At 43.1% G+C, this 14,665-nt stretch overlaps 1 protein-coding gene across 5 annotated transcripts in view; it reads left to right on the forward strand.

Annotated features, from left to right (window-relative positions):
• Positions 1-14,665, forward strand: part of LOC132891633 (uncharacterized) — a 152,015-nt gene that overhangs the window by 117,052 nt on the left and 20,298 nt on the right. For 2 of the 5 annotated variants that reach the window (XM_060929398.1, XM_060929397.1), the window contains exon 2: positions 12,594-12,860. The exons of the other annotated variants lie outside the window; for them this stretch is intronic. In XM_060929398.1, coding sequence (XP_060785381.1) covers positions 12,840-12,860 — 21 coding nt within the window. In that variant the 5' untranslated portion in view covers positions 12,594-12,839. The remainder of the gene's footprint in view (positions 1-12,593; positions 12,861-14,665) is intronic. 5 annotated transcript variants of the gene reach the window in all.

Genomic DNA, 14,665 nt, shown 5'->3' on the forward strand with positions numbered 1-14,665 from the left:
TCACAGACCGGCGCTTGACCACGCCCCCGCTGCCACACACGTTTTAAGTGTTTCTATGTATCAATCATTAATTGTACAAAATGATTTTCATACATTTATGTATTTGTCATATCTTTCTTTGTCACATGAAGTGTTGTCTTGATAGCATATGTGGCACATAATTTTAGCAAATGGATGACAGAAGATTAATTGAAAGATTTATGCCACAGAGCTGCCTTTAACTAATAATTATCACTTATTACTGACGATTGTACGTTTACTAAACAATACAATACAAAGCTCAATACTCCCAGCCTATAACATACTGAATATCAAGTTAAAATCAACCGCAATAAAAGGAAAATGATGAAAACTGGAATATCAAGGGGTCTACTGTATCAGAAGGCCCACTGCATTTCGCGAGATCGCAAGCTGTCAAGTTGCTAGAATTCAATCTTTCTAGCTATACTTTCACCCCCTACAGCTGTCAGTATTACACATAAATCATAGATTAAATCACACAGCATTCTAATTCAAGTGAAAATGGTCTTTAAAAATACACACAAGTAGTGATTTAGTCAGAGAAACCAACCAAAACAAGTCTTCAAGTCGCCGGTCTTCATTCTCGTCTTCGTTTCTGTCGTCGTCAGAACTGTCCTCATTTTCTTCTGAAGATGAGCGCTCAGGTTCAAATCTGTAAGGGGGCAATTCCATGTAAATGTCAACCTCACTATGCAAAAATAAAGCAACATGTAATACATCAAAACCACTCCCAGAGATATCACCTAGGCCTGTATTTTACAGATGTGAACAAGCTGAACCAATTTGTAACCAACCTAATATGTCACTGTCAGTCTTTCTTTCTTATAATGTAAAACCCAAGCTAAAATCAACTTTGATCATGTACAATTCTATATTATTGCCACAAGCCACAGAAATGTATGCTAAAATCCACAAAACAGCAAAACAATAGCCATCCTAAATATTATTTAAGAACGTTGATAGTTTTAGCTGATATTTAGAGAGTTTTTCAAAGGGTTATGGTGGTTAAATTGCTGATTTTCTAAACATATGCCATGTCTATTTCAGACGCGTCACATCCATAACGCTGACTTTTCCTTCTGAAACTCTGCATGAAATACAAAATATTTTAAACAAAGATTTTTTAATATTCACCTTGGACCCCTCTATCAAACGGATATCTCCATTTCGACATTAGGTTTACGATTTCACAGAGTTTGATAAAAATGTACAGTCACCCAAGAAAAGTGATACTTTTTCTGTCACACCCATAACGCATCTTTTATTGGCATTTTCTGGCATGCCCTAGATGTACTATGGGAATTGTTCTTGTTCTATCACTTCTCCAGTATGGTACATCCTTAAAATATGCAACACCTGTTTAAATACTGGGAGACAATAAAACATGCACTGGGTCATTTGTTGCCATTTTGAGTTCAAGTGTCACGTCCATAACGCTGGAATTGCTCACGGCTGGATACCACCAGGACATTCGGCTGTCAAAATCTCTACTTGTGGGCCATTTTCTTCTGTATCAGTAAAATCAAAGCTAATTTCCTCAGCATCGCTCCTATTTTCTGGTGTGTCCGTCATTGCAACTGCACCGAGTGGTTACTGGTATGACGTCACGCAGCTGTTCCATTGACTGAGAGGGGGCACTGCGAACGCGGAAAATTTCAAGTGATGGGCATGATCAAATAAGGACCGATTACAACCGTGGGAAGCTTTTGAAAAATCGACGGTCAATTTATTTCGAATCTCGAAAGCATTCTGGTGCAGAATAATGCGACTTTTATTGCCACTGCATGACGCCTGTAAGTATTAATGTACTTAGACTTTTGTTTATACTTTTCAGTATAAGCCAAGTATACTTCACTTTACTATTCTTAAGTATATACAATATAGTTTATAAAAAGTCAACTTCAAGTATACTTCCTCAGTTTTAGTAAAAAATAAGTATACTCATAGTACACTTGAATAAACTTCTTTTTGCTAAGGGTTGCAAATTATTACATTCTGTTTTTATTTCCAGTTTACACAGCATCCCAACTTTTTTGGAATTGGGGTTGTAATAAACAGACGACACCAAATGACAGCTATCTGGATATTTCATGAGCAGATCGCAAACAAAAATATCTCATCTCATTATCTCTAGCCGCTTTACCCTTCTACAGGGTCGCAGGCAAGCTGGAGCCTATCCCAGCTGACTATGGGCGAAAGGCGGGGTACACCCTGGACAAGTCGCCAGGTCATCACAGGGCTGACACATAGACACAGACAACCATTCACACTCACACCTACGGTCAATTTAGAGTCACCAGTTAACCTAACCTGCATGTCTTTGGACTGTGGGGGAAACCGGAGCACCCGGAGGAAACCCACGCGGACACGGGGAGAACATGCAAACTTCGCACAGAAAGGCCCTCGCCGGCCACGGGGCTCGAACCCAGGACCTTCTTGCTGTGAGGCGGCAGCGCTAACCACTACACCACCGTGCCGCCCCCGACAAAAATATCAACAAGTTCATTCCTTTCAGTAAACTGAAACAGGGGTTCTAGGTATGACCATGGGTGTTCATTCCCCAGAAGAACTGCCTCCTTCCATTCTGCCATCAACTGATCATGTTAAATAATGCTGCAGAGAAATCACTGAACTTGATTTTATCCAGACTATGGACGTGATGTGACCCTAGTGATTACTGACAGGCTGTCTCAATGTCACCTGTGAAAAAAACCAATCACGTTTTAGAAAAAAAAAAACATCCCCTTTCAAAGCTGCTTCATAGTAATGAGTAACAAGGACCTTGATAGAAATGTAGTGGAGTGAAAAGTACGATGTTTGTCTTTCAAATGTAGTGAAGTTAGTCATAAGTTTCCAAAAAAAAAACTCCAAGTACAGTACTCAAAGTGTATTTAAGTACAGTATTCAAGTAAATATACTTTGTTACTGTCCACCTCTGTTTATACCATAACTGTCAATTTTCATGATTGAAAAAAATAAATTTTTAAAATTTTGTTCATGGCGGCAGGGTCCAACTTTTCCTAACTAAGCATCATACTCTATCTCTTATTGTTCTGGATCTATAGGGTACAGTGACCAGACGTCCTGGTTTGTAACAGCTAGCACAAATTACTATGACTTTAGTCACAGTCTCTATCAAGTGAACTGTGGGTGGTAGAAAAGGGCAACTGGACTTGCTTGAAGATTCTTGAAAACGTTTCACCTCTCGTCCAAAAGGCTTCCTCAGTTCTGTCTGACTAATAGGGAGTATCAGATATTTATCCTCTCCTGGCTCAGAATCAGAATCAGAATTCTGATGACCAGCTCATCTAAGGTGTCACTGAGGCATCATGTTGGTGTGGGTCGCTGGAGGCTGGGTGTGAATGGCGAGTCATTAGGGTGATCAAAGGATTGCCCGTTAGGGTGATCAATGGCAATCTGACTCTCTCTGTCCTCCTGTGAGTCCCCGAAAACAGCTGGGTCCTGGCGTACACCCAGCCGTCTGGGAAGAGTGTCCAAGACCACCTTGTAGATGGTTGACAAATGATGTCTTAGACCCCCACCTCTGTTCAGTGATGGCCGTTCCAGGTTTACAAAAATGGCTTCTTTGACTCCTCGCTCATACCAACGATCCTCTCTGGCTAAAATGCGTACGTCACAATCCCGAAATGAGTGTCCTTCATTGTTAAGATGAATGTAGACAGCCGAGTCCTGGCCTGAGGAGCTGGCTCTCCTGTGTTGGGCCAAGCGCCTGTATAGCGGTTGCTTCGTCTCCCCAATATACGAATTTGTGCAATTCTCACTGCACTGAATTGCATACACTACGTTGTCCTGTTTGTGTCTGGGTATTCTGTCCTTAGCGTGGACCAGTTTCTGTTTCCACGCATTTTGGGATGAGAACCCTTCGACTGGTGCGGGAGTATGAGAAGTGTTCCAGAAAACTGGCAGACTACAGAAACCACCTGCGTTTTAACCTGAGATGCCGACAAACCAACATTATCCCCACTAGCCTACGCCTATTTTCAACGGTTAAAGGACACAGAGCTGAGATAATCCTGCAGAAAGCCCAGAAGTGGCTTCTCAATGAGAGAGTGAGACAAGTACATTTCACCATCGATGCTCTCCAGAACAAGACTAAACTGAGGTTTGAGGAGTTGACAGCCCTTCTTCCCAGTGAAGTTTTGGAACGAGTCTCTGATCTCACTGAGAAGGCACAGCTTTCACAACACACCAAAGGTAAGGAACGTCAGATGCGCAAATTTCAAAAATTGCTGTCTAAAACCACCTCCTCTGGCAAGACAGAAGGTCTGACTTGGAGGAAGAAATCTGACCAGGCTACACAACCGGACATAGAAGAGAAATGGGTGAAGAACTTATCCAACAGGGTACTCACCCAACCAGAGAGAGATGTCTTATCCAAGGGTCTTAACTTTGCAGTTTCACCTGAGCGGATACCGGTAGTAGAACTCATCACAGCCACAGAGACAGCCATCAGGAACAACAACCTGACCAACACGGAGTCAGAACAACTTAGACTGAAGATATCAGCTGCTCTATCCAGTGCGAAAGCACCCCCCTCCAACCTCACCAGCCAAGAAAGGAGGGCTCTTACAGTGCTTCAAAGAGACCGGAACATCACCATCCTTCCTGCTGACAAAGGGAGATGCACAGTGGTGCTAAACACAGCGGACTACCACTCCAGGATGACCAGTCTCCTCAGTGATACAACCACTTATGAAACATTGAGGAGGGACCCCACAAGTGGTTACAAAAAGAAAGTTGTTAGCTGCTTGCAACAACTAGAAAAGGACCAAGCCATCAACCGAGCTCTTTACTACAGATTGTACCCTGGGGAAGCCGTGCCTCTCATATACGGACTCCCCAAGATTCACAAAGAAGGAGCTCCTCTCAGACCTATTATCAGCAGTATAAACTCGGTCACATATAACATTGCTAAACACCTAGCCACAATCTTGGCTCCTCTGGTTGGGAATACACCATATCATGTCAAAAATTCCCAAGATTTTGCTTCTAAAGTTGCAGACCTCAAACTAGATTCAGATGAAACCATGGTTTCCTACGATGTCACTTCTCTGTTCACCTGCATTCCCACCACAGAAGCAGTCGAATCTGTAAGAAAACGACTCCTTCAGGATAGCTCCTTACTGGGTAGAACGAAACTCACCACGGATCAGATTTGCACCCTGCTTGACCTCTGCCTGACTACCACTTATTTCCAGTTTAATGAAAGTTTCTACAGACAGAAGCATGGATGCGCCATGGGATCACCAGTGTCCCCTATTGTGGCTAATTTATACATGGAGGAAGTGGAACATATAGCTTTGACCACTTTTGCAGGAGTTGCTCCCAGCCATTGGTTTAGATACGTGGATGATACTTGGGTTAAAATCAAAATCCAGGAGGTGGAAGCTTTCTCGAAACACATCAATGCAGTGGATAGCAACATTAACTTCACTCGGGAGGATGTCAGTGGGAATAATCTAGCCTTCTTGGATTGTGATGTACACATTAGACAAGACAGAAGCCTTAGTATCGAGGTCTACCGGAAACCCCCACACACAGACCAGTACCTACTTTTCGACTCTCACCACCCACTGGAACATAAATTGGGGGTCATTAGGACCTTGCAACACAGGGCTCAGAACATTCCTACAACATTAGAGGGAAAAGAGAAGGAGCAGAACCATATCAAGAAAGCACTTCAGAATTGCGGTTATCCCAACTGGGCTTTCCTAAAGAGCATAAAAAGGAACATAACTGACAAGGATGATAACAGGAACAAACGCAAGAACATTGTCATTCCCTACATTTCTGGTCTATCTGAGAAACTCAGGAGGATCTTCTACAAACACAACATTCCAGTACATTTCAGACCCAATAACACCCTGAAGCAGAAACTGGTCCACGCTAAGGACAGAATACCCAGACACAAACAGGACAACGTAGTGTATGCAATTCAGTGCAGTGAGAATTGCACAAATTCGTATATTGGGGAGACGAAGCAACCGCTATACAGGCGCTTGGCCCAACACAGGAGAGCCAGCTCCTCAGGCCAGGACTCGGCTGTCTACATTCATCTTAACAATGAAGGACACTCATTTCGGGATTGTGACGTACGCATTTTAGCCAGAGAGGATCGTTGGTATGAGCGAGGAGTCAAAGAAGCCATTTTTGTAAACCTGGAACGGCCATCACTGAACAGAGGTGGGGGTCTAAGACATCATTTGTCAACCATCTACAAGGTGGTCTTGGACACTCTTCCCAGACGGCTGGGTGTACGCCAGGACCCAGCTGTTTTCGGGGACTCACAGGAGGACAGAGAGAGTCAGATTGCCATTGATCACCCTAACGGGCAATCCTTTGATCACCCTAATGACTCGCCATTCACACCCAGCCTCCAGCGACCCACACCAACATGATGCCTCAGTGACACCTTAGATGAGCTGGTCATCAGAATTCTGATTCTGATTCTGAGCCAGGAGAGGATAAATATCTGATACTCCCTATTAGTCAGACAGAACTGAGGAAGCCTTTTGGACGAGAGGTGAAACGTTTTCAAGAATCTTCAAGCAAGTCCAGTTGCCCTTTTCTACCACCCACAGTTTACTATGACCTGGATGATTGAGAATCTTCACAGACATCTCTATCAAGTGTTTTTTGCACTTGTATAATAATCAGTGAATTTGTAAACCCAGAATTTTTTTTTCACCCTGATCAAATCACACAGTTTTGTTCAACAATAACTTGACCTTGCAACATTCAATGAAGGTGAACATTCAGAACAAGAACTTTTGCAAAATGGTTTCAGGGGAAGTTCCTTTACAACAATTGTATTTTGTGCTATTAACACCTCATAATTCAGTCACTTTGACCCATATCCCGAGCCAAGTTATACATACACAGTGAAAATATAATACCAACATTCCACACATGGATAGAACTAACAACAAAACTTATAGTGAGATATGTAGCAAATGAATGCTTGGGCAGTTTAAGCTTCATACTGTCTGTGTGGAAACGTGCTTGAAGATCTGTTGCTCCACATCTGTGTCTGGGGGTTTCATTTTTTTATAAAATGAGAGATTAAAGCATATACGCAGAGCCATAGCCTCACTTTTGTTTATAAATGCCTTGAGACCTCAAGAATGGCACAGGAATAGTTTTAAGCGTTAACAATAAATCTAATATGGTAATTTTCATGATTAAAGTGATTCATATAGGTAGTGGTCTGAATGAATGACCTTGACGTCCGTAACGTCACAGCAGGAAGTCTATCGGTCTCATCGCCATTTCTGCTATACTAAAATACAGAGCTAACTGCAACTTTGATCCTTTATTCTGAGCTAATTTATTGCCATGCCACGTAGATGTGTTGCTGCACCCAGCAGCAACACGACAGAAGGTGGATTTACGTTGCATTCATGGTCCAAGAATGTTCAAACTGCAAAGATTTGGACGTGTTTTGTGAGAAGTTCACGGGCACATTGGGCGCCTATGAAGTGGTCTCTCCTCTGTTCTGCACATTTTACTGAAGACTCATACAAAACCTCTGATCTGTTGATCTGATCCGTTTTTCCTTTAGAATTCGCTGGTATAATTCAAAATTCATTGTTCCATCAATGATGGCAAGCCATCCTGGCCCAGATGCAGCAAAACAGGCCCAAACCATGATACCACCACCACCATGTTTCACAGATGGGATAAGGTTCTTATGCTGGAATGCAGTGTTTTCCTTTCTCCAAACATAACGCTTCTCATTTAAACCAAAAAGTTCTATTTTGGGTGGCACGGTGGTGTAGTGGTTAGCACTGTTGCCTCACAGCAAGAAGGTCCAGGTTTGAGCCCCATGGCCGGCGAGGGCCTTTCTGTGTGGAGTTTGTATGTTCTCCCCGTGTCCGTGTGGGTTTCCTCCGGGTGCTCCGGTTTCCCCCACAGTCCAAAGACATGTAGTTTAGGTTAACTGGTGGCTCTAAATTGACTGTAGGTGTGAATGTGAGTGTGAATAGTTGTCTGTGTCTATGTGTCAGCCCTATGATGACCTGGTGACTTGTCCAGAGTGTACCCCGCCTTTTGCCCATAGTCAGCTGCGATAGGCTCTAGCTTGCTTACGACCCTCTAGAACAAGATAAAGCAGCTAGAGATAATGAGATGAGATGAGAAGTTCTATTTTGGTCTCATCCATCCACAAAACATTTTTCCAATAGCCTTCTGGCTTGTCCATGTGATCTTTAGCAAACTGCAGATGAGTAGCAATGCTCTTTTTGAAGAGCAGTGGCTTTTTCCTTGCAACCCTGCCATGCACACCATTGTTGTTCAGTGTTCTCCTGATGATGGACTCATGAACATTAACATTAGCCAATGTGAGAGAGGCCTTCAGTTGCTTAGAAGTTACCCTGAGGTCCTTTGTGACCTCACCAACTATTACACGCCTTGCTCTTGGAGTGATCTTTGTTGGTCGATCACTCCTGGGGAGGGTAGAAATGGTCTTGTCTTTCCTCCATTTGTACACAATCTGTCTCACTGTAGATTGGTGGAGTCCAAATTCTTTAGAGATGGTTTTGTAACCTTTTCCAGCCTGATGAGCATCAACAATGCTTTGCCTGAGGTCCTCAGAAATCTCCTTTATTCATGCCATGATACACTTCCACAAACATGTGTTGTGAAGATCAGACTTTGACAGATCCCTGTTCTTTAAATAAAACAGGGTGCTCACTCACACCTGATTGTCATCCCACTGATTAAAAACACCTGACTCTAATTTCACCTTCAAATTAACTGCCAATCCTAGAGGTTCACATACTTTTTGCCACTCACAGATATGTAATATTGGATCATTTTCCTCAATAAATAAATGGCCAAGTATATTTTTTGTCTCATTTGTTTAACTGGGTTCTCTTTATCTACTTTTAGGACTTGTGTGAAAATCTGATGTTGTTTTAGGTCATATTTAGGCAGAAATATAGAAAATTCTAAAGGGTTCACAAACTTTCAAGCACCACTGTATGTCTGAGGTGATTTCTGTGGCACCTGCCATCAATGAACTATCTGATGTTAACATGTTGGGCTACATCGTACCTATAGGGAACGAAAAAAAAAAGGGCACACAAACACATTGTAACACTACCAATGTAAGAATGGGTAACTGCAAGTTTTCTGAGAGCTGGCAAGTTTTGCCAGTGTTGTGGAACTGCCCCCAGGCGTGAATGATGGTGTGTGTTATTTTTATATGTGGAAATATAATGTGTGTGTGTGTGTTAGTACAGACATGTGCAAGAACATAATTGCCCTTATTTTTTTCTGTGTCACACAAAACCTCTAAGTCTAAACCTCTAAATGACTTCCTACCGTGTTTTATCTTTATATTTGATCATGTGTGTGGAATTGAGAGAAACGGAGAAGTAGATAATACAATCTGGGGGACTGTTCTCTGGAACTCAACCAGTCTTTGCAGCAACGTGCAAATGACTTGTTTTGTGGTTCCATCAGAAAGTGTGTGTGTGTGTGTGTGTGTGTGTGTGTGTGTGCGCGTGCAAAAGTAGGTATACAGTAAGGATTATTTCATTTAATACTATAATTGATTAAAGGAGGGTTTTCGCACACAAGCCATGTTCTGTTGATGACATGGTTCAGTTCATGGGGGGGGGCTTGCCAGGAAATTGATGCTGATAACACATTGCTAGAGTGTGCGTGGGTATTCACACTTGACTAGTAGAATGTGTGAATGCCGGGGGCAAACAGTTTGAACATTTGAGGGATTAATATGTTTATTATTGATATGATTATAGATATGTTTGTATAATCAATAAAATAATGTTTTGTGCGAACAGTTTGTTTTTCATGACAGTATACCTACTTTTGCAGCCCTGTGTGTGTGTGTGGTTGCATGTATCTGAGTGATGGTGAGAATGTAGTTATGACTGAAGGAGAGACATAAAAAGGCAAAAGGGGAGAGAGTTCTAAACATTTTGTGACCAATGATTATACATTTTCCTTCACAGTTCAGTGTTAAGTTTTAAAAATGCATTCTTTTAATGTCTGATTGTTCATTATTATTTGACCTTATACTAGCGCATCTCAAAATATTGGAATATTGTGAAAGTAAATTTTTTTCGTAATTTAATTCAAAAAGGGAAACTCTCATATACTTTGTTCATTACATATACAGTGGAGAAAACAAGTATTTGATCCCTTGCTGATTTTGTTGGTTTACCCACTAAGAAAGACTTGATCAGTCTGTAATTTTAATGGTAGGTGTATTCTAACATGTGGAGACAGAATATCAAAAAGGAAATCCAGAAAATAACTTTTAAATATCTATATTAATTTATTTGCATTTTATTGAGAAAAAGAAGTATATGATCCCCTAGTAACCATCAAGAGTTCTTGTTAATACAGACAAGTTAGACTCTCCAAATTACCTTGTCACCTAAATTGAAGACACCTGATATCACTAATGGCTTGTATAAAAGCCACCTGGCCACAGAATCAATCAGTTTGTCAGACTCCAAACTCTCCAACATGGGAAAGACTAAAGAGCTTTCTGTGGATTTAAGGGAGAAGATTATAGACCTGCACAAGACCGGTATGGGCTACAAAACCATTAGCAAGAAGCTGGGCGTTAAGGTGACAACTGTTGGTGCAATTGTGCGCAAGTACAAGACTCACAACATGATCATCAATTGACCTAGGTCTGGGGCTCCAAACAAGATCTCACCTCGTGGGGTTTCCAGGATCATGAGAATGGTGAGAAATAGACCTAATACAACACGGGCAGAGTTAGTGGATGATCTTAAAGCAGCTGGGATCACAGTCACCAAGCAAACAGTTGGTAACACTTTACACCGCAATAGTCTAATGCAGTGCTCGCAAAGTACCCCTGCTTAAGAAAGCACATGTGCAGGCCCGCCTGAACTTTGCCAGTGAACATCTGAATGACTTGGAGAGTGACTGGAAGAAGGTGTTATGGTCAGATGAGACCAAAATTGAGCTCTTTGGCATCAATTCAACCCGTCGTGTCTGGAGGGAGAGACATGCTGCTTATGACCCCAAGAACACCATCCCCACTGTCAAGCATGGAGGTGGTAACATTGTTTTGGGGGTGTTTTTCTGCACAGGGCACAGGGCTACTTCACCGTACCAATGGGAGGATGGACGGAGCCATGTACCGTAAAATCCTAAGTGAAAACCTCCTTCCCTCTGCTAGAAAGCTTAAAATGGGTCGTGGATGGGTCTTCCAGCAGGATAATGACCCAAAGCATACAGCCAAGGCAACCAAGGAATGGCTGAAGAAGAATCATATCAAGGTCATGGAGTGGCCCAGCCAGTCTCCGGACCTGAATCCTATAGAAAATCTATGGAGAGAGCTGAAGCTCAGAGTTGCCAAGCGACAACCACGGAATCTTGATGATTTAGAGGTCATTTGCAAAGAAGAGTGGACCAAAATTCCTCCTAATATGTGCAGAAACCTGGTCATCAACTACAAAAAACGTCTGACCTCTGTGCTTGCTAATAAGGGGTTTGCCACAAAGTACTAAGTCCTTTTGGCAAGAGGGTTCAAATACTTATTTCTCAATAAAATGCAAATAAATTAATACAAATTCTTTAAAGTCGATTTCTTGATTTTCTTTGTGATATTCTGTCTCAGCATGTTAGACTACACCTACCATTAATATTACAGACTGATCGAGTCTTTCTTAGTGGGTAAACCAACAAAATCAGCAAGGGGTCAAATACTTGTTTTTCCCACTGTAAAGTGAAATATTTCAAGGATTTTTTGTTTTAATTTTGATGATTATAGCTTAGCTCATGAAAATCAGAAATTGAGTATCTCAAAATATTATAATATCTTCTAATATTATGTTTTTATTTATATATAATCACGTGTGTGTGTGTGTGTGTGTGTGTGTGTGTGTGTGTGAGAGATATATTATATAATATATGTTAGAACCTGTGTCTGTCTCAGTTCAGATGCGTTGACGTAAGAGCGCTCTGGAGCAGGGTTAAAACAAACCACACGAGTTAAATCAATCTGGTTTATTCAAGCACTGCTCAACGATACACAGAAAGAGCAGGGTTTATATACATCAGAAGCTTGCGTGACAAGATAAGTAAGGGGCTCGGGGGCACAAGGTCAACTCGCCAGATAAGGAGTCGCTTTTATTATACATGAAAGAGCAGACCATACACCCCCTAGAACAGGAGGAACCAGGAATGTGGTTTCAGCGAAACTAGAAGGTACAGAGAAAATAAAAGAGTATGTTCTCGCGATTATGCACGTTTACCAGGGTGTGAAAGGGTCATAAAGCTCAGGACAGCTATGCACGAGAACACACACAATCTTACAATCCCCTCTTTTATACTTTGTTTACAGAGTATAACTACAGTTTAGACTCTAACGTATTGACAGACATAACAAGACTGATTAGTATGTTGTTTAGCAGTCCAATTGGCAAATCGCCAAAAAACGTTGTCCTCGTGGCTGGCTTGAGCGGGATTCCCTGCTCCAAGCGCTAAGACCAATACCAGAAGGAAAGTCATACTGGTCACTGACTTTGTTCTTTCTGTGTCCACAGGATGTAGATAGTTGAAGGTAGCCCAGGCTCACGTGTCTTCCAGATTCCTCAGTTCAGAAGTCTGCGGGACGCACCGACCATCCCCTCTTTGTAGATCAGCCGAAACCGGATCACTCCGGATGCTGGAAAGGGGATCCCTGAAAAGGCCGTCAGCTATTGTCACAGCAACTTTCTGAAACACAAAAACCTGTTAAGCATCAACAATATAGATTTCTATTACATTGGAGCCTTCTTTATTCGACTGGCATGAATCCACTGTGGAAAAAGGTCAGTTAGTACAGCCGTTCGAGTTACAGCGAGCACATCCGTGGGTTCACTGTAGGGCGGTTCCTCTAGAGGAGTGCCTAATTTAGCGAATTTCTTTACCAACACTTTATCCCCTACCTCAAAGGGGTGAGTGGGTGCCTCAGGAATGGGAGGCTTTTTGGAATTTAGTCTCGTCCAGTATTCATCAAGTACCCGCATGAGACCCACGGCGTACTCACTGAGATGTACATCAAGATCACTCGTTCCTATAGCCTGCATACCTCTGCGCCAGGGTGTAGGAAAAGGCCGGCCCATCACGAGCTCGTACGGAGACAGGTTGTCGAGGGCCACTTGAGCGGTCATTCGCATGTCAGCGAGGACTAAGGGTAAAATTTGTACCCAGTTTTTAGTGCCGGTTTCTTGCATTGCCTTGCGCAGCTTACCCTTGATTGTTCTATTTGCGCGCTCCACAATGCCGGAGGATTGTGGATGGTACGGGATGTGGAATCGCCAAAGGATTTTTAGGTCCTTACATAGTTCTTGTGTCACCTTAGAGGTGAACGGCGTACCTTTGTCAGAGTCTATCCCTACCGGGAGACCATAACGCGGAATGATTTCTTGCGTCAATTTGTTTACCGCCGTGCGAGCGTCTTCTTTCCCGCAAGGGAAAGCCTCCACCCATCGTGAAAATTTGTCGACCATGACCAAGAGATACTTAAAGGGGCCCTGTTTTGGCATGTGAGTAAAGTCAATCTGCCATTCCTGGAACGGCGTGTCAGGTATGGGAAGGTGCTGATGTACCGCGCCTGGTTTAGATGGATTATTCTGGGCGCACGTTAAACATCTGTCTAGAATGTGATGTACATCGGTGTGTATTTTGTCGATGCAAAATATTTTGGATAAATCCTCCACTACCCCCCTTCGTCCGCGGTGAGTGGGACCATGAAACTCGCGGACGAGGAAAGGAGTGCAATGTCTAGGCAAACAAAGGCGGCCCTGAGCATCGATCCGAACGCCGTCAGACGGCTGCGCGCCGCATGAGTCCCAGAAATGGTTGTCTGAGGCCGAAGCGGAGGCCTGGAGGGAGATCAAGTCAATGTCCGGAAGAACGGCACTAATCATACGGCTGGATGAGACCAGGGAGAGAGTAAGCGAAGGCGGAAAAACACCGGAGGCAGCCGCGGCTTTGGCAATGCGATCGGCGAGAGAGTTTCCCCTGATCTCAAAAGAGTCCCCAATACAATGAGCACGAGTCTTAACAATGGCTAAAGAGCGCGGGAGAAGACAGGCGGTGATTAAATCAGTAACAAGCGAAGAATGAGAAATGGGCTTACCGTCTGCAGTGGTGAACCCACGCGAAGCCCAAATCCGACCAAAGTCGTGAGCAACGCCGAAAGCGTAACGTGAATCAGTGTAGATAGTGACGTCTGTGTCCTGGGCAATAACACATGCACGGGTTAGAGCGTATAGTTCGGCAGCCTGAGCCGAGGAGAAAGGAAGAGAAAAAGCTTCAACAGTTTCATCAGGAAGGCGGCACACAGAATAACCACACACGAAAACGCCGTCAGAGGGGCGTGAGCACGAGCCGTCCACAAACAGCGAATCACCTGAAAGTAACGGGGTGGAGCGTAAGTCGGGGCGGATACTTGTCTCGAAAAGAATGCTAGAAATGCAGTCGTGTGTTTCAGAAGGAAGAAAATCATCCTGTGAATTGAGGAGGCGCTGAAGCGCGTGCGCGAGAGAATCAAAAGAGGAGGAGGGCTTAACAGTAAGGTTTTCGGTGGCCAAAAGAATAGACTCGTATCCAGAGCGACGCTGCGCAGATA

The sequence above is a fragment of the Neoarius graeffei genome, chromosome 9, assembly GCF_027579695.1.
Source record: "Neoarius graeffei isolate fNeoGra1 chromosome 9, fNeoGra1.pri, whole genome shotgun sequence".
Classification (NCBI taxonomy): Eukaryota; Metazoa; Chordata; class Actinopteri; order Siluriformes; family Ariidae; genus Neoarius; species Neoarius graeffei.